Genomic DNA, 23,173 nt, shown 5'->3' with positions numbered 1-23,173 from the left:
GGGGGGGGGGGGGGGGGGGGCAGGAGGATTTTACATCTCTGATCTCTAACATAGTCTAAATGTATCAACAGAGGACAAATTTCATCGACTTATAGCACCAACCAAAACATAAACACCAATTCCATGTTTCATCCTTTGGGACTTTGGAGAGTACAGAACTAAAGTCTTCTTGCATTGATGTTTCCTCTACCACTTCAACCTCTGCCACATTTCTCTGCCTTTGTTTGTTTCCTCGGCAGCCGAACCCTCTTATATCACTTATCTTTTTGGCCGCACCGTCTGGTTTCCTTCCTCGAGTGCCGTACCCTCTGTATCTTCTTCCTTAGCTGCATGTTTCTCTCTTCTCTTTCTCTTCCTTTCTTGCTTCTTCGGTCACCGATTCATCCACTCCATCTTCCTTTATTGCTGGTGGTTCCGCCTTTGTTTTCTCATCTGTTGAATCCTCTGTCCTCGGTTTTTTTACCGATGAATTCTCTCCTTTCACTTCCTCAATTGGTTCTTCCACCGCTGTCCTACCAGCCGAGTGATTTACTCTCACTTCCTCTGCAACTGCATTATCCACCTCCTCATTCTCTGCAAAAGCAGACCATTTCTCTCCATAGGCAACATTTGAAGACATGATCGAGTTCACGATCGTGGCAATTCTTGTGGCATGATAAGATAGGCTGGCCAGCTCGGTGTTCAAAACAGCTAGAGGGGAGCGTTGTTTCATGACCCGACTATTGTGTTTCTTCCCAAGAACATGAGCCTTCATCACCCCCTCGGAATGCGTTCCAATATCACAAACTTCACACCGAAATCTGAACTTCCGTTTCTTTTCAAAATCTTTCTCCGGCGTTTCCACTCTTTGACCCTCTGTACTAGAGCCTTCCCGGATTGCATCCCCAACTTTCTTTTTCGCGTCCTCTGCCCCAGACTCCGTCACACCATCTGATTTTGGCACTGTGTTAGCAGCAACAACACCACTGGCTGTGGTGGTGACGGCTGGAGAAACGGATGCAAGGGTTGTTAAAGAAGCCTCAGGGCATTCCTTCTGTTTTTGAATACGAGTCTTATGCTTTTTCCCTGTTTCATGTTTCCCCATGGCGTATTCACTATAGGTCCCAACTTTACAAAGCTCACACCAAAACCTAGGTTTAGTTTTTGCCTTGTATTTCTCCGTTGTTTCCATTTGCTTTTCACCACCAACTTGCTCAAAACAAGATGGCTTAGATGTTCGTCCTAGGGAGATCTTGGGTATCTGTGCTGCTCTCAAAGACACTTCCTTGGCTTTGTGCCTTTTCCCTTGAAGATGTTCATTCAATCCTCTCTCACATGTATAATTAACCTCACAAAGGGCGCAACTCCATTCTTCCCTAGATTTCTTCTTCGCAGTGAGGAAATGGCGCTCTTCAGGACCAGCTGCAGGAGAAGGCGAAGCCTCTGCTTTACGCTTTGTTCCTTTAGGATCAGGCCTATCCTGCAACATCAAAAAGAAAATACGTCAAAGTTAAAAGGATAAAGCCATAGCCTTCCATCCAAGCTCTTTCTTTAGTGTGTTCGCCATTCAAGAATAACTCTTTCATGTATACAAACTTGTCACTTTCATTTGTTAGAAGTGCGCGATTATGAGGATTTTCTCATAGAGCATGGGAGGCTTAAGACAAATTGAAATGGGAAATGGCAACAACAGAAAGGTGTGTGCTACTATCAGAAGATGAAGGTTTGTTGAAAGAACACAAGCAGAACTAAAGAATGATTCACATAATTTCTCCAAGTAGCCCTCCTCATGAAAGAACAGGATTGCGGTTAATTATCAGTTAATGCACTTACCAATACAATCAACTTATCCTTGTTAGATTCGGACAAGCTGCTCTGATTGGTTGACTTCCTAGAATTGATCCACATAGTTAGTCTTTCTTCGAATGACACTCCCTGCATTGCCATTTCTCTATCGGGAGCCATCTCCTTTATAACCTCTTCCACGAGCTCTCTTCTTCTCGCTGTTTCCACAGCAATGACCTCCTGACGGATGTATTCCTTTCTTATCTCCCGTCGAATAGCTTCCCAGACACTGTCCTCGGTCGGATTGCATGTAGCTTCTGAAGGCAGTTTGATATTGCAACCTACAAATCCAACTCAAAAGATATCACAGTTCCATACTTCAAGCAGCAAAGTCACGTCGGATTCTTCTCATTATCACACAAGCCTGGTTATATAAGAAAAAGGCCAAAGATTCTCGATTTCTTAATGCAGGTTTCCCTTTAAATTTCTCGGCAACAAAACATGGAAAATGCAATTCTGAGCTCTATGCCTTTGGAATCGGCAATTTCCAGCCCTAATTCACGAAAATCAGTGCCAATCCCCAAAGGAATCCCTACGAAATGGAAAACATTCCCCGAGAAAACGCAGCAATAGAACCAAAACAAAACAAGGGATCACCGAATCGAATGAGAAAAACACCAAATCGTCGAATGATGTACAAAAGAACTCATACCTGGAATCGATGGCTCCGAGAGGAAGCCGGAGCCAGCAGATGGAACCGCCATCGGTGGCCGATCAACGTCGACAGCTCTGTATCTGAATTCCATTCAAACTTCACGACACTGAGAGAGTCTGAAGAGGGAGAGAATCAGCGGGAAAAGGACGGATTTGGATTCGAGAGCCCAATACACAATTTACACACCATTAGGGTTTTTGGTTCGACCGGTTTTTTGTTTTCCAATTTTTTAAAATTTATATCCATTCATTTTCCATTTTTTTTTTAAAAAAAATCCTATCTCACTTTTACATGCAATTAATTCGCCGGATAGTATGTAGTATGTACGCGCGCCGTTTGAGTTCTCTCTCAGCTGTAGTCGTTGGGTCACGGAATCAATACACACACTAATATGGGCCCATGGGCTTTGGCCCATGATCCATGATGCGCCAGAGATTAAGATCATGTGTAATCAGTCGTACTCGAAAATGTGTGTATTCCCAGTAGAAAACGCCACGTGTACGATTTGGGCACCGATAATGAACGGTGTAGATCTCACGATTGGCTTCGCTGTCACTGGGCTGTCTTTCCCGGTGATCTTTCATTTTCCTTCTCTGATAATTAATTGAAATTGAATCAAGCTCTATCTCCGTCTCCCTCCCTCTCGTTCCCTGGGTCGTTGAAAAATGCCGAGCAAGTGCGAGATTTTGTGCGAAATCTTGATCGCGATCCTTATTCCTCCTCTCGGAGTCTGCCTCCGCCATGGCTGCTGCACTGTACGGTCCCCCCTCTCTCTCTCTCTAATTTGTCAGTTGAGATCTCTATATTTCTGTTTGGTTACCGATAAACTTTTGATTTTCTCGTTTGGAAGCGGGGCTAGTTCTAGGTAGAACTGGGATGGATTAGGAGTTAGGATTTCGTGATGATCTGGTCAATTTCTGTTTTATCGCTTAGAAATCGAAAGGAAAATTAGATTGACTCGTAATGGCAATCTGCAACCGTTTCGATCCTTATGCATAATTGCGTAGGAGATTCGCCTACTGTTCGTAATCGATTGTTGTTGCTTTTGGCAGGTTGAGTTCGTAATTTGCCTGCTTCTGACATTCTTAGGCTACATCCCCGGCATCATATACGCGGTCTACGCCATTGTGTTTGTGAACCGTGACGAGTTCTTCGATGAATACAGGCGCCCTCTCTATTACGCTTAATCGAGTCACGCGCATCGCGATCTTGGCAAAGCATCATCACCGCCTGTAAACTCCACTTATATATTGAATTCAAGGTATGTGCATTCTGTCAAAAATATGATGTGATCTCATTCTAGCGGTACATTCTGGACGATGTAACATGGATCTAATAACTTCATTGATGTCCGCTGATCATCATCCTTTGCAATTTTGGCTCCCCGATTAGAAGGGTTTTGCGAGTGTTGAAAGATCCCAAATGAACAGATTCAAACTTGATAAATGGGGCGGAAGAGATCGATCGAGAATTGTTGTTGCGAACAGAGTTTGGGGCTAAGAAAAGATACTCAAGACACTGAGGGTCATCATTTACATTTTGTTTTGGATTTTTCCATTTCTTTTAAAAAAATTTATGAAAAAATCATATCACTTGATTGAGTTTTTATATGGATTCCATTTGATTGAGGTCTGGTTTTTATTCATGTTATTATTTTTAAAAGAAGTTGTCGATTTTTAGTTATTTTTATATTTGATTCCAATTTGTTTTTTTTAGGTTTTAGAATAATCATATTCGTTTTTAAAATATGATTTTTGGGTTATCTTTACAGAATAAATGATAAGGAAATTTGTTTTTTTATATTGGTTATTTTGTAAATTTTTGAACAATCGTATTTGATTTTACTCTAATCCGTTCACACAGTAAATTAGTCCAACATCTAACTCCACTTGACGTGAGAATTATTTCCTCTGGTTCACAATGATTGATGTTTTAAATTAGTATTTTTTATATACTAAATTGTTGTTATGTTAAGTTTTCTAGGCAATTTTTCAAAATATTTTTCAATTTTATTCTTAATAAAAGCTAACAAATTTCAATAGATTATTAATAATATTTGTATTAGTGAAAGATAAATGAGATTTTTTTTCTATTTTCTTAAAAAATGTGAAAAGGTTAAAACGTCAAATTTTGTGACTATAATAATTATAATACTTTTTTTGAAGTAGACTATCATAATATTTTCCTTGTAAAAATGTAATGCGACTATATTGCGACTATAACATCTTATGCATTATATATTCCACGTGGAAATTCCGCGGTTAGTAGTACATTTCAATTTTTCAAAAGCGGAAATAATATAAGGGATTTTTCTTAATTCAATTGAAGCTTGCTTATGCCATGGGGTTTCGGATTTGGATTTATTTTATTTTCAGATTTTGATTTTGAAAAACTACACACCCACGCCCGCATATATATATATATATATATATATATGTATATATTACATTTTGGTTTGATGTAGATTTTATTTATATTTAAAAATATTCAGTTGTTTTTTAAAAATTTATATTCTATCTGAATTTAATTATTTGGTTTTAAAAGAATCATATTCAATGTATTTAGATAAGTTTTGATAAGAAAATGATGAGCTTGATTTGCTTTTATATTCTAAACTGAAATGTTTACCGTTTACGCTGATACATTATTACATTTTACCTTAAAAAATACATTTATTTTTTCACCAAAACAATTTTTCCAAATAAAAAAAAATTCATCCACGCCACTAGCATCCGATGAAATCCACCGTGAAAGAAGGAGATAACTTATTCTCGTATGAATTAAAAAAAGGTCACACTGTGGATCCATCTCCTAATTAACACATTTCAAGGTGTATTTCTGATCAAATTAAAATAAGAGGCTAAAATTCTAATTAAAACATTATATAGGTCTCTTTTGAGATTTTCTCCAAATAATAACATTTTAAAAAAGAAAAAATATTTTTTTTAATATTCTTTTCACACAATAACTTAAATACGAAATTAGTCGGATCAAAGACACGAATATTCTTATTAAAGAAAATATATTATTGGATCGCCTCTTTTTAAGAATTACTGCTGTAATTTTTTTTACAGTTATTTTTTTTGATAAAATATGTTTGTTATATTAATTTTAAAATCTTAAACGAGGAACGTATTAATTTCAAAATTTCAAACAAAGAACATTAATAGTGGTTAGATTTAAAAAAACAACAAAATACAAGAATCTCGTAACAAACAAACGAAACAGATCTCAGATAGCTAATTAATACGATATCAAAGTTGTATAATTTCGTTGTCTCCTCCGATCTCTGCAAGAAGATTAGAATATTTCGCATCGCTCTGTCGATTTTTCCGAGCAAAAGTTGGATAGGGTATAAAATCGATGCGCATGATAAATTTTTTTTGGGGAACCGCTCCAGTTTCTTTTCATGTTAGAACCGACCGAGGGTTGGCGACCCACTTCTTGATTCACTTGATAACCCTTATTGTGATTGCTCTCAGGCGAAGTTTGGTTGTGAACATGAAAGCTGATTTCAGGGAATCAAAGATGTAATAATGTCTCTGCAGTTTTCCTGAAATGATACCATCTGGTAAGGAATCAGTGATTAAAACCCGCAGATTCAACCAGAGGGTTTTGGAACTGTAAGTGATATGCCCAGTGCCCAATAGCTGCAATGCAACCACATCATGGCATTCAACAGATGAAGCTCTTTATTTTCTTTTTTTGTTACAGATCTTTTCTAAACTTTATTTTTTTTTTCAAATTTCTCAGATTAGTCACGCTAAGTGTAACTTCTGGCTGAAATGTTTGTTTTCTTTTTTTTTTTTTTTTTTTTTTTTTTGTATGATGGCTTCTCTTTACTTTCTTTGTAAACTTCTATAATGATCACTAAACTAATTGAGATTATAAAAAAACTAATTGAGATTATATATATATATATATAACAATTTAACACACAGCCCACATCACATGGGAGCTTACATGTGAACCGCATAATTTGCATTTTCTTTCTTCTTTTCCTTTTCTCTTTTTTTTACCCTAATACCCTCTTTAAACTTTTGATCTCTTCTTGATTCCCTTTCCCTAAGCTTGATACAAAAGAAAGAAGCAAAAAAAGAAAAAAAAAAGAAAAAAAAAAGGGAGTTGAAGGAACAAAGAGCACAGTAATTTACGTGTGAATGTGTTGTTGAGGAAGTTATGGCCATGGAAACTTGCTTACACGCAAGACATGAGATTCGGTTTCATCCGTTTCCTCTTGATTCGTTTGCATCAGGTGAGTTCTGAGACTGCAATCTTCGATCTGTTTCAGACATCGAAAACTCGAGTTCAACCACTCAATAAATAAAGACGACCACTTTCATTACAACTGTCAAAACCCGTTCTCGAGCTTTTGTAGCCAAAGATGTTGTCTTTCGACGTGTGCTACCTGCGTGACAGCGGCTGAGGCCAAAAGATCTTCGCATCGGGTAAGCATAGATGTCTCTTTTGAAGCTAGAAAAGCAAGTTCTGAAACCAGCTTATTCATCTCCTCCACCTGCAGTAAGACGAGAGAGGTCAATACTCGAGCAAATGAAATGAATTCACCGATCTTATGCAGTTATTTTGCGAATGAGATCTTTAAAAGGCTCACCTTTGAGAGTAAAGACCAGATGGATGATCCCATAGCCTGCATAACATCAAGGGCAGAGGACATAGCTGACTTCAGGGATTCAATGTCTGCCTGAGAAAAAACCAACAAGAAATTATATATGAGAACTGGATTCTTGATTTGGAATTTATCTCTACCGATCGATCCTCTATCTAAAAGTCGCATACTTTAGTTCCTCCAGTGACCGGGAGCCGGAGAGTATTTGCTTCCAAATCTTCGATTGCCCCAGCTAAAGAACTAATGTGGTCTCTCTCAAGTATAGTCCAATCTTCAAGATGCTCCATCTGCACAAATATTGATATGTAGAAGCATCTAGATTAGCAGATTGATATCAGAATGGATAGTCTGATGAAACCAAAGTAGAGTTAGAGTTAGAACGAGAGAGAGAGAGAGAGAGAGAGAGAGAGAGAAGGAGAGAGAGAGTACCTGCCGGTTTAAGATAGAGTTCAGTTTGATCTCAAGCTTCAGCTGTTGAAGACGGGTCCTTTTGCTTATAAAAAGATCCCGTAACTCTGAAGTTGCACACCAGACATTGTATAGTGTTTCCTGAGACATCAAAGGTTGCTTAGACGACATGACTGACGCACATAACAATAGTCACAGACACAAATGTAGATGAAACACCTATCACAAAATCTCATAAACAGGACAATTTAGGAATTCAGGATTAGAATTAATGTTTTTTGTTATAAATACAGTGAACTAAACCCTCAATCAATCTGACAAACAAGGATGTCTTGTGCATTCAGGCATTACAAATTACGTGGAAATAACAAATACTCTATCGAACGGTACCAACATTTTATAGTATTTTCACTGTCATCTACAGTTTCATGTTCTGTTTCATTGAATATGAAATCATCTCAATTCAGAGAAAAGAGACTTTTTCAAGACCGTCCTGCGCAATCAGAAAGGTGCAAGCAAGGAGATCCAAACAAAAGCGGGAGATGGATAAAAGACTTTACCTCGGTGATTAGTTTTTGAATGTACATTACGGCTTCAGCTCGAGCATTTGCAAACTGCCACTGTAAATATCTATTGTAGAGCAACCGCAGTTGATGAACATCTTCTATGTAGCTAGCCTTCTTTCCCTTTTTAACATCAGTGATGAAACTCAGAACTGAGGTTGTGTTACTGGTTTGTGTAGAAGTGCCGGTTTGTCTGATCCGTGAAGGGCTTACTCCTCTTGAAGGTGGAGTTGATGGCCTAGAACAGGAAGGGTTTGTGCCTCTCGAAGGACTCAGTCCTCTTGAAGGGCTCATTCCTCTTGAAGGACTCATACCTCGAGCGATAGAGGATGATGATGAAAACGAGTTTCTGCTCGGAGTTGCAGGACGTGAACCAGGTGCGGACAACGGGTGTAATCTAGCTACAGCCGTCGCTAAAGTCGTCCTATCTAAAGAACTCGCGGACAGAAGCTTGCGAGGCCCAGATGCCCGTGCTGAATTTCCATCTTCTGACTTTGTGGGAGACAATAATCCACCATTTTCATCACTGGATGTCTTTTGCAAAAGTTTCGAACCACTGTATAAGGGTAGTGACATTCTCCTTGTAGATGGCTTTCCCATTCCCAGTGTCGAAGGTGATAAAGGTCTCGCCGGCTTACCGGCTAGATCCAAGCTTCTGTTCAACGAATCAGAAGTAATCTTTCCACCGATTCTACTAGGCCACCGATGCTGTTCTATTAGCCGGCTACGTGGCCCATCAACAGGTTTTGAATTCTCTGTTTGATCAGAGGCATTCTTCCCCTTCAGAGGACTTCTTTTTCTCTCAGGCGTAGGTTTTCTTGATCCTGAGGGAGTTTCACCCTGCTTATGTGCTACATTTGAAGATGGCCTCAGAGTTCGATCAACCGAAGAACTACTAACTGCTTTCTCTTTTTTACTAACAGGAATTGAAATACTATCTGACTGAAACGAAACACTGAGGCTTCTCATCGTGGAAGGCCATAAGCTTTCAGGCAACCGACCAGTAGATAGCCTTCTAGATGACACTGGCAATTCTATAGATGCATCATGTACTGGTGTGGATGGCCTAATGGGAGAAGGCGGTGTCGAAGGCCGCTTTCTCTCGGCTGAATTGGCTCTCCTTGGCACCAATTGGGAACTCGAAGATACTGTCCTCGTGACACTCGGAGATGGGAATCGCCGGCTTTTGGTGGGCGTCGGTGATCGGTATCTTGAACTGACCTCCATTGTTCGAGGACGGCGCGTAGCAACGGCTGCATTGTTCTTCTCAGCTGGAACAAGTGGCGGTCTTGTAGTATCTGGCACTGAATGTTGTATCTCCGATGCTTTCTTAGACCCATATATATCCATTCAAGCTACTGAAACAAAACCGCATTGATGGATTCAGTCGTCTCTGACCCTCATTTACTCTGCATTCAGGTGAATTTAATCACAACTCCAGTTGTTTGTAACGCTAAGACCCTTTTATTCTGCCAGAAATCCACAAGAAAGAGAAAAGTAAGATACCCCAGATGGGCAATAAGGAAAGCAACGCAAAGAATATTAAAACAACCCAGGTAAAGAAGGAAAAAGATTACATCTTTACAACAGAGACCCAGATCAAGAATCTGCCCAAAGCCTATATATCCAGTCAAAAGAAAATCAAAAGAAGTTTTGGTGTTTTCAAGATCTTTTCATTGAGGAAACAAAGGTTCCCAAACAGATCAGGCCATGAAGAGGAAAATGCAGAACCCAGAAAGACAAACCTTGGGACAAGAGGAATTTGTTCAATTTCCAAACACTTGGGTTTGGTTGCATCTGAGTAATTTTCATCAATAATAGGTTTTAGGGTAGGGGTCCCCTAAGAAAAATGAAAAGGTGAACAAGGGACTGCAGAGAACTAGCAGTCTAAGATAAGAAGACAACAAGAGTTTGCCTAAGACTATAAAATAAAGCATCAAACAAGAGGGCCAAGAGAGAGAGAGAGGTGGGTCAAGTAGTTAATTTTACTTCACATTCCGTGAGATATTTTTCTTGTTTCAGCTAAAATTTAACTTCTTACCAAAATCTTTTCTTCTAACTTTAAAGAGAACAGAATCCTTTTCAGGGTTGCTATCACGGGGGTGCCATGGTCGGATGGGCTGGAAATTAAATGGAGAGTTTGGTTCCACTCACAGACCCACTCTTCCTCTTCTTCCTCTTTCCATCAAATCAAACCCCTCAGAAGGGAAAGAAAGCAAGAAAAAACCCCTCAAATTTATCAAAAGAAGCTTCCTTTTCCCAACCTTGCTGTCAGTAAACTAGCGCAGCGCAAGATTTAATAATTCATGCGGCGTTGTTTTGATTATAATATTAAGGTATTTAACAATTAGCAATATGGAGTTTTGCAGATTATGCTGTTGCTCAAGTTATGGGAACAGACAAGGACAACCACGTGTAAGGAAGAGTCACTGTCCATTCTCCGAGAAAAATTCAGAGAAGGGAAAAAATGCACAAGCAAAATGGTGAACATAGCAATGGTGATGATGATGAAGCAAGCAAAGCAAATTGATTCCTGCAGAATAGAATAGAGTTTACGGTTTGACCATTTGAAGGGTTTTTAATTTCTCGAGCTAAGGAAAAGGTTGAGGACGAAAATCGATGTAAAAACTCGTGAGGGTGGAAATTTTTTTGATTCCAAAACCTTTTTTTTTTTTTTTTTTGTAATTTCGAAGTGACAATCAGACGGTTCTGACGAAGAATCCAAAAATGTTTAATAATAACAATACTCTAATTGTCTGTTTCTGACACGACTGTTGTCTCATGACGCGGACGCGTTAATTGATACAAACAATTTCCTGCAAAATCCTTAATTGTCTTCCTTGTTCATTGAATTCTTAACAATGTCGACCCAAACAAGATTCATTCTTTCCATCCTTGATCAAACAGAAAAACCTAGCTTCGACTCAACATTCTCCCCTCATATTACAGTTACAAGATTCAAATCAGAATTTAGGGTTCCTCGTTGCAACCGAATCGAAACGGGTGGAAGAAAAGGAACATTGATAACCCTGCGATCCGAGGAATCTGATGCGAAAAACGATAAATTTACCTGGAAAATCGAGGGATGACGAAAACCCCTAGATCCCCGAAATCAATCGAGCCGCGACTCCTTGGAAAAATCTTCTCGTTCTTCGAGATCAAAATGGAGAACCCAACGATCCGAACAAGATCGAAGTGAACCAAACGGAAATCGTAAGATCCGTCGCCGGAGATAAAGAGAACTCGCCGGTAAACAGCCGGAACGAGAATAAGCGGGTCTGATTATGGAGCGATTTCAAACGGATTTGGGATCAGAGAGAGACAATAAGGACGTTGTTTTCGCGCCACCTAATCTTTCTTAATGTATGGAAGAGTCTGGCTCTCAAGCAAACTACTTCTACCAAAATAATTTTTTAATTACAATACATATATATATATATATATATATATATTAGCCCATCTCAATTCAGTTACAACGTTGAATCGAATCCATTAAAATTATAAATTCGATTACAATTTTTAATAAATCAAACCATATTATTTGTAATTGAATTGAATTTATTAAATCATTTAATGATTAGATTATAGTTTTTTGTAAAACCGATACCTATAGTATCTAAACCTAAAACTAAATTCAAAGGCAAACTGACCAACCCTACTGTGCTTGAGTTGTTTTGCTAGCGTTGACGAATTTATTCAGAGTTTCAACTCCATTTCTTATTTTTGGTATTACAAAGCCATTATTAAAATATGAATATTATGTATATTAAATACGTACATGATTTATATTTGTGAATGTAGTTGAAATGGTAACTTAATTTTTTTTAATGAAAATGATGGATACTTCAATAATCTTCAATAATTTTTGGTGGAACGATTTGAAAAGTAATTAGATTAAAATGTAAGCAGTTGAAGTATGCTTTATTTTTAAGATTATGTCTTTTTCTGATTGTAATTATGTAATATATATATATATATATATATATATAGTGACGGCTTTCGAATTTTGACCGAAGAAGACAGTTTATATTTGTTTTATTCTTATTTATCTATAAGACAATACATGTTACGTGTGTGTGTGTATATATATATATATAGTGGCGGCTTTCGAATTTTGGCCAAAGAAGATAGTTTACATTTGTTTTATTCTTCTTTATCTATAAGACAATGCATATTACGTTCTCTAAATAAAATGCTAAGAAAAAATAGAAATAGTTAACTTTATCTCTGTTTTCATTTTAATCTCGGGAGGAAAAAAATATTTATATTAATTTTTAATAACGTAACGTTGAAAGATATTATGTACGTTCAAAAATGGGAATTAAAATGAATAATATTTATATAGATTAATAAAATTTTGATTAATTGCTCCTTGTTGAAAGGTTAAGGAAGAATTGATGAAATTGTACTCGAGACCAAATGATGGCAAAGTTAGATACATAGCTTCCTTGATTGGATGATGTCTTGTTCTGTAAACACTTTTAGGACCCTCTCTTTAAGCCGAAAGCTTTAATTTGTACCAGTTATTTTTCACACCTAACTTTAACTAAATATATTATTTTAAGGTTTGGTAATTAAAAAAATGGGAAAATAAATTTCTAAAAAAAAACCTAAATTCAGTACCCATTTTTTTTTTTAATTTTTTTTAGAAATTTTGATGTTCCATCATAAAAAGTATGTTTGGCCAACCTATGATGAGAAAAAAGAAATCATGCACCAGTTCCTTACTTTTTAATTCTCTTTTCTTTATTTTTTTTTATGAAAATAAAATAAGTTATTCACACACAGAGATCAATGAAAACAAAAATATTATCCAAAAGTGTATTTTCAATATTTCTATAATGGTATACATATTTTAAGGGCAATTTGGTTCTGTTCACTTTTTTGATATTACACTACAAATATGATTTAGCATAAACATGATTTGTATATAAAAATGGGTTAATACAATTCAAAAGTAATTATCTTTTCTAGTTCATTACCCGTTAGGTTTCTCCCCCAAATATTTCGATGTTTTAAATAATTCTATGCACTGTATTAATTTTTTTAAGAATATTCTTCTTTTTTATTTCAACCAAATTAATTTTTTACGATGATCGGGAAATAAAACTGAATAACTAAAAATTTATTATATTTCAAAATATATATATTCTATAATCTAGAATAGTATTTTTAGAAAAGTAATTATACAATGTAAAATCGTATCGAAATTCTTGCAAATTTTAATACGTACTAAAATTCATTTGGCATCTTCATTTTTCTTTTATAAATTTTCAACAAATTGTATACTAAAGTAATTATATAAACTTCCTCTTCTCCTTTTATTTTAAGTAGCAAGTCTTTATCCCTTTACAAAAAGCTTTACTGCATTTTATAATATTTTTTATATTCTAAACTCTAAAAATAAATAAATTTAAAACGAAATATCAATAGAAAAACCTTTTTAAAATTTATTTTTCGGTGTTGAAAATCGAAAAATAATTTAGTATAAAATGAACGGACAAGATGCTAATTTGGTAAATGGATACAAAAGTGAAACATTGGCAATAATAATTAGTGAATTCAAGAATATGTTTAGGGATTCAAAGAGGTTCCCACATGAGATGATTCCGACATTTCATATGATAATATAAGCTTTCTATGGATCTTTCTCTCCTCCCTACATTTAATTGTTCTGTCCTTTGCCCCCACTTCCACTTGTTTGTCTTCATAAAGATTATTTGTACAATTCCTTATTTTGTTCTTCCTTTGCATTTTGTGTTTATATATTTTTATAATGTATAATAGTATGATCGAATATTCGATTCCAATTTTAGCGGTTCACCGATATTGCTTATCATTTATATTATGATCGTTTAATCTTACAAAATGTTGTAATATTAAGTATGAAAAATCTGTATTTGTATATTATTTTTTTTATTTTGTTTTTTCATCATTAATATTTATATTACAAACCGAAAACGAAACATTTGTAGTAGAATTCATTTTTCAATGTTTTTATTTTTGAAAAACAAAACGAATTTGATTCATTTTTTCCCCTATAACAAGTGAGATAACTTTTTCTAGTCAAAATATTTTTTACAAGCCACCTAACTCGTCACGTAGATGGGAGAAGATAGAGATGAAGGGACAAAAGAGTACAAAGGAAGGCCAATTTAATTATGTGGTTTGGGATAAGAGTAGTGAGGACAACTATAAAATCATTTGCTAGGATTAATAATAAGTAATATAATCACAAATTAATAACACTAAAAAGTGAGAGATAGCCTTTTATGATTGGTGATTAAGAGTGATAACAAAGACCAAATGATGGGCTTTCATGTGCTTAAGCATAATTATATTGTGATCATGAAAAAAAAAACTAAGCATATGCAATGCTCCTCTCATGTTCCATCATTGGTCACACATGTTTTTTTTTTCTTTTGTTCACACGAGCTTGAAATTGTATTTTTTTTTGTAACCGAGTATATTGAACCAATCCCCGCATTAATTCACATAAATTTTAGGGCAGAAGTTAGCCATATAATTTAGAACTCGGGATAAGATAAACACTTTACACTCCTGTTTCAACGGTTGAACTACTTAAATTTGAGTATAACTTTGTATTGATATCAATAACTTTGGTTAGATAAAAACGAAAAATTTAGAATAATTTATTTGTTATTTTTAGAAAGACAAATGCGTAAGAAGTCTGCTAGTATAGATTATTAAAATTTGTAAATAATTATATAAAAGTATTTATATAAATATACCAAATATTTAACTTTATTTATATGCATGTATGGACTTTTAAATATTACTGTTTTTTTAAGTTAATAAAATAACATTAAATCACAATCGAAATATCTAAGATTTTAAATAACGAAGATTAATATAAGCTGAATATTTATATTCTAAAGATTGTATTATAAACCAGATCTATTTTAATACTATTATTATTTCAGTAGTAATTTGGTAATATTTTGAAAATTCATGTATTTTAAATAATCGATATAAAAAAATTCATATTTTCTAAAAAGTCCTACTTAATATATTTTTTATTTGCTAAATTATATCATATGTTATATTTTATACGATCTAGGAGTTTTCTCATACACATTTCAAGATATTTTTAGTACATTTGCTTGTAATTATAAAAATGACACATTTTTTAGACACTTTATAGCACAAGGTAATTACCAAAAATGAAATGGTCTTATACCAAAAAAAAATGAAATGAAATGGTCGTTGAGGCACAAAATCTACGTGAATCTACCCATGGGCTGACAGTTTTAAGGAAAGGAACGTAGTTAAAGTTGCTGAATTTGGTAATAAAGGATCACAAAGCTATAATAAGAAATCAATGTTCCAATTTCGCCAAATAGAGTTATATAAATTCATTTTAATTACCAGAAAATGAACCTACAAAAATATATATTTTATGAACATAGGATGCCATGCAAAATCCTCGATCACCAAAAAAAAACAAAAAAAAAAAACAAAAATAGGAATATGGAGTTGTGAAGGAGACATAGGATCTGATCTGATAACTGCGGGATCTTGTCTCCTCAAGTCAAGTGTCTAATAGAAAATGCACAGATTAGCGTATATATTTAGTTTTTGTAAAAAGCTATATATGTGCATTAATATTATATATATATATATATATATATATTCATTTTTTATATTTAGTTTTCCCGGGGAATGTTTCGATATGAAACCCATAACGGGTACTTCTCAATGCAAAATATTATGAACCCTAACCCAATTATGGAACACTGCTTCATACGTGCATCAAACAATTCATAGGATGTACCTTGACGTTGTTGATGAGAGAGTGGAGGCTTTTGAGCTTCCGGTGAGGCCAACGCACTATTCCGAGTTCCCGACAACGTTTCTTAAGAACTGTGAGACCGACATTCAGTTCTCCTTCGCTGCTACTGTGATCGATCGGTCTCTGAATATACTTTCTGATTTCAGACACATCCAACTTGTCTTGCCTCCTGTTCTTTGTGCTCTTCTTCTTCTTCCCCGCCGTCCTCTTTCTGTCTTCCCCGTTCAAGCTCACGCAGTCTTTCGGATCCGGTAATAGGCACGGAGAATCATAGGAGAAGCAATGATCTCAGCCGGTTTCAGTCGCGATGTATTGGTTCACCGTGTTCGTATCGATCTGGAAATCAGCGCAGAGGGATGAAATGATGTTTCCATCGATGTCTTTGAACGGATCATCAAAGCCAGTTAGCTCAAAATCTCCATTTCCGTCATCGGAATTGATCAGATTCTCCAAAGGAGGCAACGTGCATGCAAAAGGAAGAGATCTTACTGCAGTGAACATATACCGAGGATGGGCGATTTTAAGCAATCAAACATAGTCAAAAGAGAGAATTAAATTGATTTTCAAACTGAGAATAATGAATTTTTCGTCTTTTGCATTTCTGGATTCAGTAACCAATGATCATATACATTGTTCAAGAACAAAGGACAGAACACTAAGCTGATTCACTCTGCGATTCCGAGTCTTTGATGGGCAACGAGGGGAAAAAGATGCAAACTTTTTTCACATTGTGGTTTCGGTTTGTCCGAATTCTTGGATCGTCCTTGCTGCCAGCGTAAGAACATCTACAAAGGCAGAGAACGATGCACGAAGAAACCTTGCCTCCGCTGCTTCAAAGTGCCTGTGGATTTCACCAAGATCGCATTTATCAGAAACTCAAAGCCAGAAAAGGAAACAGTATTGGTACTGAAACTCAAGAATTCACAATCCTTTTAGGGTTTCAGAAATCGGTATTGGTGGTCCAATGGGGATTCAAAATCAACAATGAGATTGCAACTACAGAAAGCCATAGACTCACACAGAAAGCTTGCTCTTAGACACCGATATCAGCCTTCTCACCTTGTCTGGTTGCAACTGCAATGCCGAAACAGAGAACTCGTAAAGAAGCCAATAATAATCTGACACACAAATGGAATTCTCTTAAGAAGCTCAACCTCCTTATCAACGGCCAATGCCGTGTAAGCTATCAGAGCATGTTCTTCCGACTCGAAATTCACATCCAGGTCACTGCAGATGCAATAAGGCCGGTACATAAAAAAGACAGAAAACTTTTGGATAATGGAAAATGCATAAACTTGAACACCAATATGATACATTGTATCCAGATCAAGCAACCTTAGTGCACAAAACTCGATAACATCATTGAGACGTGCCTGTAGTGTTTCCAGGACAATAAACCCTAAGCCCTACAACTGAAGATGAACAGTTTCGAGAAATTCACATTCACATGTTTAGTCTGAACCTCTAAAAGCCTTTCAGACAATCAGAACAACTGGTTAACATACGAAACAAGGTTATCAAAGTACTTCAAAGGAAACCCAGATACACGAGAGAAAGATCGGAGGCTTTCGGGCATGGGCGATCGAAATTCCTCGATATGCCACGGACCCAAGATTCAGGTAATCGAATCCGTAAGATTTGCCATCGGATAAGGAGCACAGACACGACAGACAACCGATTAGGAAGAACCAGAGCAGGCGGACAGCAATTACGAAGAGCAAATTAGACAAACGGAAGAATTGAATTGAACGTCTCAAACCAGATGGAATGAAATGGAATTTACAGAACATACCAGCTGAAATCCCACTGGGTTTGATCAGGAACAGCAGCAGCCATGTCGGTTTCTTCCTTCCTTCTCCAATGGAAGCTCCCGTGACGTCAGAACATCAGGGTTTTCCTGGGCTTATGCTTTCGGGCCCAGGAATTTACAGAACATAGATATATACATATACATACATATTTATGCCTACATATTTACACACATATGTACAAGACAAAATATGTGCATATTTCGTTCAAGCATTTAGTCGAACAGATTTTATGCGCCACTAAAATTTGATCAAAACCCATAAACATAAGAACAAAATCGTGAATTATAAAATATAATTGAAGCCCAAAATTATATGATTTCACGAAAAATTATATCCAAAATTCAAGAACGAACACTAAATCAGAAAGTAGAAAGCCAGCAACCTTTTCGAAATGAACAGAATAACATGTCAAAATTTAGATTTGCCTTTTCGAAAATGAAAAAGTAGATGAAACTCGACAAGAATCACAAATGAAAACGTTGTCCGAGAGGTTAGAGAATAGGGTAAGTAGAATTTGGATTTTCAGAATTAAAATAAAATAATTATTGTATAGTAGGCTAATTTATTAAGCCTATGGTTTTAATGGGTTTAAACCCATTAAATAAAAATGACCGAATAATTGGTCCAAATATAATTATTAATGGGTTGGGTTCCCTAACCGTGTTTTATTAAAAATATATTTCATTTCTTCTATTAAGCAATGATAAGTCACGGAGAAAGCTTTGCAAAGCAAATGACAAAAACAACCCGAAGCTTCTCCAGGCTTTGTCCTATTACTACTGCTGCTACTGGAGGGGTTAATGTGTGTAGAGTTTATATACTATTTTACCGTTGCAACATGGTCCTTGGTTTCCGCTGAATCTCATCGGCTGCATTTATGTTCTATAGAAAACAAGGAGCCTCCGACGAACATTGTGTTTAACCGCGGAAACCCGAGGTTGAAGATGATTTAGCAACCGAGGTTTCTGCAAACGACGAATCAAACATGATCTTTCTGATCAGATCAAAACCGCAACGAATGTATATTCTACTGAAAAAAGGACATGAACAACATCAGATGTCAATCTCAAGAAAAAAAATGAACCTAAGACAAGGATCAAAGTTGTCTGAAGAGTTATTTCTCTCAGAGGAAATGACAGAGAGAGGGGGAAAGAAGCTAACCTCACAAGTTTTCTGCAGCAAAACTGAAATTCTTAGGCGGAAGCAATCGCCGTTGGAATGCTTTCACACGAGGAGCTTAATGGGGACGAAGGGCATTTGAAAGTTCAGTACTTTATGAGCCCAGGACCTTGAACCTTCCCGATAACCGATTCTATGGTTCCTTCAAACATATCAAAACTTTTGGCAACAGCAAAACCGGCATACATACCGTCTACTGCTGCACTCACGATGCCACCGGCATAACCAGCTCCTTCACCAACTGGGTATAGCCCTTTCAAACATGTACTCTCGTACGTTTCATTGCTACGAGGAATCCGAACAGGAGAGCTAGTCCTTGTCTAATTGAAAAGCATGGAAAAAAGTTTCCACTTATCTCTTTGCCTAATACGAGATTGGTGTGGCAAATGTATCAAGGACAAACGAGCAGTGAGGATACATACCTCTACGCCATGGAGAAGGGCTTCTTTTGAAATGAATCCCGGTAACTGAAAGTTTTGAGGGTTAGAAAATTAGAAATAATTGCGTATTTATAACATTTGGAGGCGAAAAAATTAAGTACCTCTTTATCAAACATTGAGATAGAGTGTCTCAATGATTCAGTTATATGAGCAGGAAACAGCTCATGCAGATTTGCAGACTTCACTCCTAACCGATAACTTGAAGGCGGTAAAGGTGTTTCTATTAAAAAGACGAGATATGTCGGGTTAGCAACTTGAATAACGAAAAAAACATAAGAACGTGTATTTGTTAATGCCATCTACCAGATAACTTTTCTTCCAGAAAATCAGTTACCCTCTGCACAGGTACTGCGAAATTCCCACCACCCATTAATGCTGCTCTCCTTTCAAGCTCTCTCTAGACAAACAAGAGAAAAGAAAATATAGCAATATCAATGATACCATTAGTGACAAGATTTTTGCAGATAAGAAAATATAGCATGAAAAGCATGGATACCTGAAACCCAACACCCGCTAGGGGTCCATGAAGATTCAGAACATCAAAGTCCTTTGATGAAACGGAGACAACAAGTGCAGCATTAGCCCACTTGGACGAACGCCGAGAAAAAGACATGCCATTGATACAAATTTCGGCAGGGTTTGTGCTGGTGAGAACAACCTGGCGTTACCCACATTAAGGAATACAATCAACTCTATGCATTTGACATGGAAAACCCCATTGACGGAGGTAATAAACCGGAAATTTCAGACATTCCTAAGAATCAAGCCACTTATAAGTTATTCAGTAGGATTGTTGGTAAAGAAAAAGGACAAAATGCAAGAGATATGAGCATTTTCCAGGCTTCAAAGAGGATGGAATCCATACCTGACCACCAGGGCACATGCAGAAGGAGTAGCAACTTCGTCCTGGAGATTGGGAAAGTTCCTCATCCTTGCTATTTACATATTGGACAACTTTATAATCTGCCACTGGTACTTTTCCTCGTCCTTTATGTACTTCGTTGGCCAAGTCTGAGTACTGTATGTGTGTGTGCATGTGCGTGTGTATAGAGAGAAAATATCACAAGTTGGTTGTATGAACAGGTAGAAATACTGAACGACCACACAAAATTTTGTATACAGGTAAACAAACCTGTATACTGTTAATTAGTTCTTGAGGATGCTCAATGCGCAATCCAACCTGGTTTCAGGAAAATGAATAACCATCAAATTACAAAAGCATGCTATCGAATATATATGAGGTGTACAATTAACCAAGCTCACAAATTTCTTTGGTACTTGTGCATGTGCTTGGTGTTCACGAGGCAATATATATGATGATTATATGTCCTCATGCGTGCAAGAAACAAAGAATGAAGTTGGGCCACACAAAAGGGCATGAACATCTTCAGATACATTGATTGGACATAAATATTTAAAAGATAACATACTGTAAAGATTATAAATAATGGAACTCACAGCAAAATCTTTCGGAACCAAGTCCAAGTTATGAGAAAGAAGCATCTCATATGTGTCACGTGCCGAATGACCAACTGCAAGTACAACTGCATCAAATTTTAAGCTCTTGCAAGTGTTCTGCAATTGGTTTGTGGAATCTGAAACCCTGACTCCCACGACACGTGAATCTTCTACCAGCAGATCATCTACCCTTGTCCCAAACTTGATAGTGACCTAAACCGTTTCATACAAAGGACCTCGTAAGAAAAGCCTTAAAGTATCCTGATAGAAAGCGGGCTTCAAAATCAAGTTACCCTATAGACTATTACGTGTAGAACTTACTCCAATGCTCTGAAGATGTTCCCTGAAGTTTCGGAGTAATGGAATTAGTCTATCTGTTCCAAGATGAGGCTTTCCATTTACCAAGATATTATCTGCAGCACCAAAGCGAGCCAAAGTCTTCATGACCTGTAATGACAAAAGCCACAATCACTTTTTTTTCATCCCTAACCAAAAAATAAGATCTGGTAAGTGACATTGGTTGTCTGAAACTCCTCACAGCTAAAACACTGGCACTGTTTCTCCCTATTCTGGTCACAAGCTTTCCGTCACTCCATGTACCTGCACCACCCTGTCATGCATAAGTTTTTAATATGACTCGACAAAAAACATTGCACTAGTTAACGAAATGGCACATTGCACTAGTTAACGAAATGGCATGGCAGAGACTGAACTACTGCTCATGAGGTAGTGAAAAGTATCAAGAAACATCATTTAATTGGCAACAATAACATCAAATGTTATAAAGAATTTTCTGGTAAGAGAAGATTTTGACCTCGCCATAGCAGAAATTGCTCTCACGATCCAAAACCCGACGAACTACCAAAGCACCTATGTCACGTCCCCTTTCATCCACTGCTCGGCCTCTTTCAATGAGTGTCACATCTGCACCAAATTCCGCAAGGACAAGAGATGCAAACAAACCAGATGGGCCACTTCCAACAACACATATTCTTGGTTTTCTTCTTTCCGGGCGATGGATTGACTCTCCAGTGCCATTAATCCTCTGAGATTCATATCCTCCTGACAAGACATTGTTTTCGACTCTTCTACAATCATGTACTAAACTGACCAAGTCACCGGAAAAGCTCTTCTCAGAACCCAAATGTTCAATAAGCCCAACCTTGGGCTCCAACCGGGAGATGAAGTCATGAGTACGAGGTTCTAGATGCAGAAGCTTGTCCACATCCATGTCAACAGTATACACAAACTTGGCTTCCTTCAAAATCTACAAGAGGTCATCATCACTTTCCTGAGATATATAACAATCCTACAGACACATATGCGCATACTGAACATGCATGCCGAATCAAACCTACCTTCCTCGCATCAAAAGATTTCCTAACGACTGTAAATGCTTCCTCTGGAAGCATTGAAGCAACCTGAAAAGCCCAAGAACAATCACGAATTCAATCAGGACAGAGAATTTTCCATGCATTTCAATCTATTGGTAACAAAAATCACGAGAATTTAAAAATGTCTTCCTCCTTCTAAACTCACAAGCATTCAACATCAACCCACACGCACAAAACTCAACCCCATAGCCTGAATTTACCAAGGTTGCATCACATAAACCTAGACCATGTGAAATTCAGCCAAAAAAAGACAACTCTTGACCACTGTTTTTCCCTTCCCTTTTCATTGCTCGCAATAAAAGCGGGAACTTTACCGGAAACTCGATAGCTTTGGCGATGGCTTGAAGCAACCCATCGGAGATACCGAGAAAATCTTTTCCTGGGTCATCTCCGACAGGAACTCCGAGCTTAGAGAGCCGCCAAACTCCTTCAAGCTTGTTCTTCACCATCGCCACAGCTTCTTTCTGCTTCAATCTCAGCTTCTTCTTCTCCGAGGGGTACCTCCGTTTCCCAGTTCTCTTCGCACATTGAATCCGATATGTATGGAGACGCGGATATGAGATTACTAGTCTCTGGAATGGAATTCGTAGGTCTTGATTCGAATGGAGAAGAGAGGAACCGAGGAAACTGGCTTGCAAGAGAGACATATCAGAGAGCGAGTAGGAACAATTCCTGAGATATTATCCTATCATTTGAAACATCTGTGCTTAAATTTATATATTACCATCGTGTGTGTATTACGATTAATCCCAAATTTTATTTTAGGCCAACAATATCGAATTGTGACATATAAACTAATTAAAAATATAAAGAAAACATTTAAATCATTGCTAATGGAAATTATGAATCAAATATTTATTTTCCTTAAAAATATTAATATTTCGTAACAAAAAATATAGGTTTTGTATATACACTTTATATAAATATATGGTTAAATTAATAATATATAATAATAATAATAATATCAAATTAAAAATTATATATACATATGTATTTAATAA

The 23,173-nt window shown here is 36.7% G+C and overlaps 5 protein-coding genes across 13 annotated transcripts; 1 reads left to right on the top strand and 4 right to left on the bottom strand.

Moving 5' to 3' along the window:
• Positions 1 to 70: 70 nt before the first annotated feature.
• On the bottom strand, positions 71 to 2,673 carry LOC104803917 (UBP1-associated proteins 1C). Its single transcript, XM_010528016.1, has 3 exons — positions 2,477 to 2,673; positions 1,813 to 2,105; positions 71 to 1,459 (listed from the first exon to the last, which is right to left on the bottom strand). Exons 1-3 carry the CDS (start codon positions 2,568 to 2,570, stop codon positions 323 to 325), a joined length of 1,524 nt encoding a protein of 507 aa, XP_010526318.1. The 5' UTR covers positions 2,571 to 2,673; the 3' UTR covers positions 71 to 322.
• Positions 2,674 to 3,071: 398 nt separating this feature from the next.
• On the top strand, positions 3,072 to 4,107 carry LOC104803916 (UPF0057 membrane protein At4g30660-like). 3 transcript variants are annotated; one of them, XR_002023756.1, is made up of 3 exons: positions 3,072 to 3,234; positions 3,532 to 3,740; positions 3,875 to 4,107. XR_002023756.1 is itself a non-coding variant. In XM_010528014.1 (2 exons), exons 1-2 carry the CDS (start codon positions 3,145 to 3,147, stop codon positions 3,664 to 3,666), a joined length of 225 nt encoding a protein of 74 aa, XP_010526316.1. In that variant the 5' UTR covers positions 3,073 to 3,144; the 3' UTR covers positions 3,667 to 4,107. The 3 variants fall into 3 exon arrangements, 1 of the variants encoding a protein (XP_010526316.1); XR_002023755.1 differs by having other exon boundaries at positions 3,872 to 4,107; XM_010528014.1 differs by having other exon boundaries at positions 3,073 to 3,234; positions 3,532 to 4,107.
• Positions 4,108 to 5,641: 1,534 nt separating this feature from the next.
• On the bottom strand, positions 5,642 to 11,461 carry LOC104803914 (AUGMIN subunit 8-like). 6 transcript variants are annotated; one of them, XM_010528013.2, is made up of 8 exons: positions 11,148 to 11,461; positions 8,075 to 9,546; positions 7,536 to 7,655; positions 7,277 to 7,393; positions 7,092 to 7,181; positions 6,888 to 6,995; positions 6,634 to 6,761; positions 5,642 to 6,047 (listed from the first exon to the last, which is right to left on the bottom strand). In XM_010528013.2, the coding sequence occupies exons 2-7, from the start codon at positions 9,425 to 9,427 to the stop codon at positions 6,657 to 6,659; spliced, it is 1,893 nt and encodes a 630-aa protein (XP_010526315.1). In that variant the 5' UTR covers positions 9,428 to 9,546; positions 11,148 to 11,461; the 3' UTR covers positions 5,642 to 6,047; positions 6,634 to 6,656. The 6 variants fall into 6 exon arrangements, with proteins under 6 accessions (XP_010526315.1, XP_010526314.1, XP_010526310.1 ...); XM_010528012.2 differs by having other exon boundaries at positions 5,642 to 6,032; XM_010528008.2 differs by lacking the exon at positions 5,642 to 6,047 and having other exon boundaries at positions 6,373 to 6,761; positions 11,148 to 11,460.
• A 4,964-nt stretch (positions 11,462 to 16,425) lies between these two features.
• On the bottom strand, positions 16,426 to 17,897 carry LOC104803913. Of its 2 annotated transcripts, none has more exons than XM_010528007.2 (4): positions 17,683 to 17,897; positions 17,045 to 17,117; positions 16,909 to 16,964; positions 16,426 to 16,731 (listed from the first exon to the last, which is right to left on the bottom strand). In XM_010528007.2, the coding sequence occupies exons 1-4, from the start codon at positions 17,724 to 17,726 to the stop codon at positions 16,614 to 16,616; spliced, it is 291 nt and encodes a 96-aa protein (XP_010526309.1). In that variant the 5' UTR covers positions 17,727 to 17,897; the 3' UTR covers positions 16,426 to 16,613. The 2 variants fall into 2 exon arrangements, with proteins under 2 accessions (XP_010526309.1, XP_010526308.1); XM_010528006.1 differs by lacking the exon at positions 17,683 to 17,897 and adding an exon at positions 17,417 to 17,660.
• A 96-nt stretch (positions 17,898 to 17,993) lies between these two features.
• LOC104803912 (uncharacterized protein Cbei_0202) lies at positions 17,994 to 22,843 on the bottom strand. The gene is made up of 14 exons (XM_010528005.1): positions 22,487 to 22,843; positions 22,137 to 22,199; positions 21,593 to 22,045; positions 21,317 to 21,388; positions 21,100 to 21,225; positions 20,779 to 20,991; positions 20,453 to 20,500; positions 20,186 to 20,338; positions 19,817 to 19,978; positions 19,624 to 19,717; positions 19,422 to 19,540; positions 19,303 to 19,347; positions 18,863 to 19,200; positions 17,994 to 18,666 (listed from the first exon to the last, which is right to left on the bottom strand). Exons 1-13 carry the CDS (start codon positions 22,817 to 22,819, stop codon positions 18,967 to 18,969), a joined length of 2,115 nt encoding a protein of 704 aa, XP_010526307.1. The 5' UTR covers positions 22,820 to 22,843; the 3' UTR covers positions 17,994 to 18,666; positions 18,863 to 18,966.
• Between the last annotated feature and the right edge of the window lie 330 nt (positions 22,844 to 23,173).

This window comes from Tarenaya hassleriana, unplaced genomic scaffold (genome assembly GCF_000463585.1).
Source record: "Tarenaya hassleriana unplaced genomic scaffold, ASM46358v1 Cleome9, whole genome shotgun sequence".
NCBI lineage: Eukaryota > Viridiplantae > Streptophyta > Magnoliopsida > Brassicales > Cleomaceae > Tarenaya > Tarenaya hassleriana.
Note: the sequence above shows the minus strand (reverse complement) of the source record. Positions and strands in the feature narration are given on the sequence as shown.

Coding starts and splice junctions, on each gene's coding strand:
- LOC104803913 (XM_010528006.1), bottom strand. CDS start 17,466: ATGCCCGAAAGCCTCCGATCTTTCTCTCGTGTATCTGGGTTTCCTTTG. Junction 17,118..17,416: donor GTATCTGGGTTTCCTTTGAA/GTACTTTGATAA, acceptor TTGCATCTGCAG/TGACCTGGATGTGAATTTCG. Junction 16,965..17,044: donor CATTGGCCGTTGATAAGGAG/GTTGAGCTTCTT, acceptor TCGGCATTGCAG/TTGCAACCAGACAAGGTGAG.
- LOC104803914 (XM_010528013.2), bottom strand. CDS start 9,427: ATGGATATATATGGGTCTAAGAAAGCATCGGAGATACAACATTCAGTG. Junction 7,656..8,074: donor TTCAAAAACTAATCACCGAG/GTAAAGTCTTTT, acceptor TTGATGTCTCAG/GAAACACTATACAATGTCTG. Junction 6,762..6,887: donor CCTCAGCCGCTGTCACGCAG/GTAGCACACGTC, acceptor TGTCTGAAACAG/ATCGAAGATTGCAGTCTCAG.
- LOC104803916 (XM_010528014.1), top strand. CDS start 3,145: ATGCCGAGCAAGTGCGAGATTTTGTGCGAAATCTTGATCGCGATCCTT. Junction 3,235..3,531: donor TCCGCCATGGCTGCTGCACT/GTACGGTCCCCC, acceptor TGCTTTTGGCAG/GTTGAGTTCGTAATTTGCCT.
- LOC104803917 (XM_010528016.1), bottom strand. CDS start 2,570: ATGGAATTCAGATACAGAGCTGTCGACGTTGATCGGCCACCGATGGCG. Junction 2,106..2,476: donor CTCGGAGCCATCGATTCCAG/GTATGAGTTCTT, acceptor TTGGATTTGTAG/GTTGCAATATCAAACTGCCT. Junction 1,460..1,812: donor AGGATAAGTTGATTGTATTG/GTAAGTGCATTA, acceptor TTGATGTTGCAG/GATAGGCCTGATCCTAAAGG.
- LOC104803912 (XM_010528005.1), bottom strand. CDS start 22,819: ATGTCTCTCTTGCAAGCCAGTTTCCTCGGTTCCTCTCTTCTCCATTCG. Junction 21,226..21,316: donor ACAGTGCCAGTGTTTTAGCT/GTGAGGAGTTTC, acceptor TTGTCATTACAG/GTCATGAAGACTTTGGCTCG. Junction 19,348..19,421: donor TCTCAATGTTTGATAAAGAG/GTACTTAATTTT, acceptor CAAAACTTTCAG/TTACCGGGATTCATTTCAAA.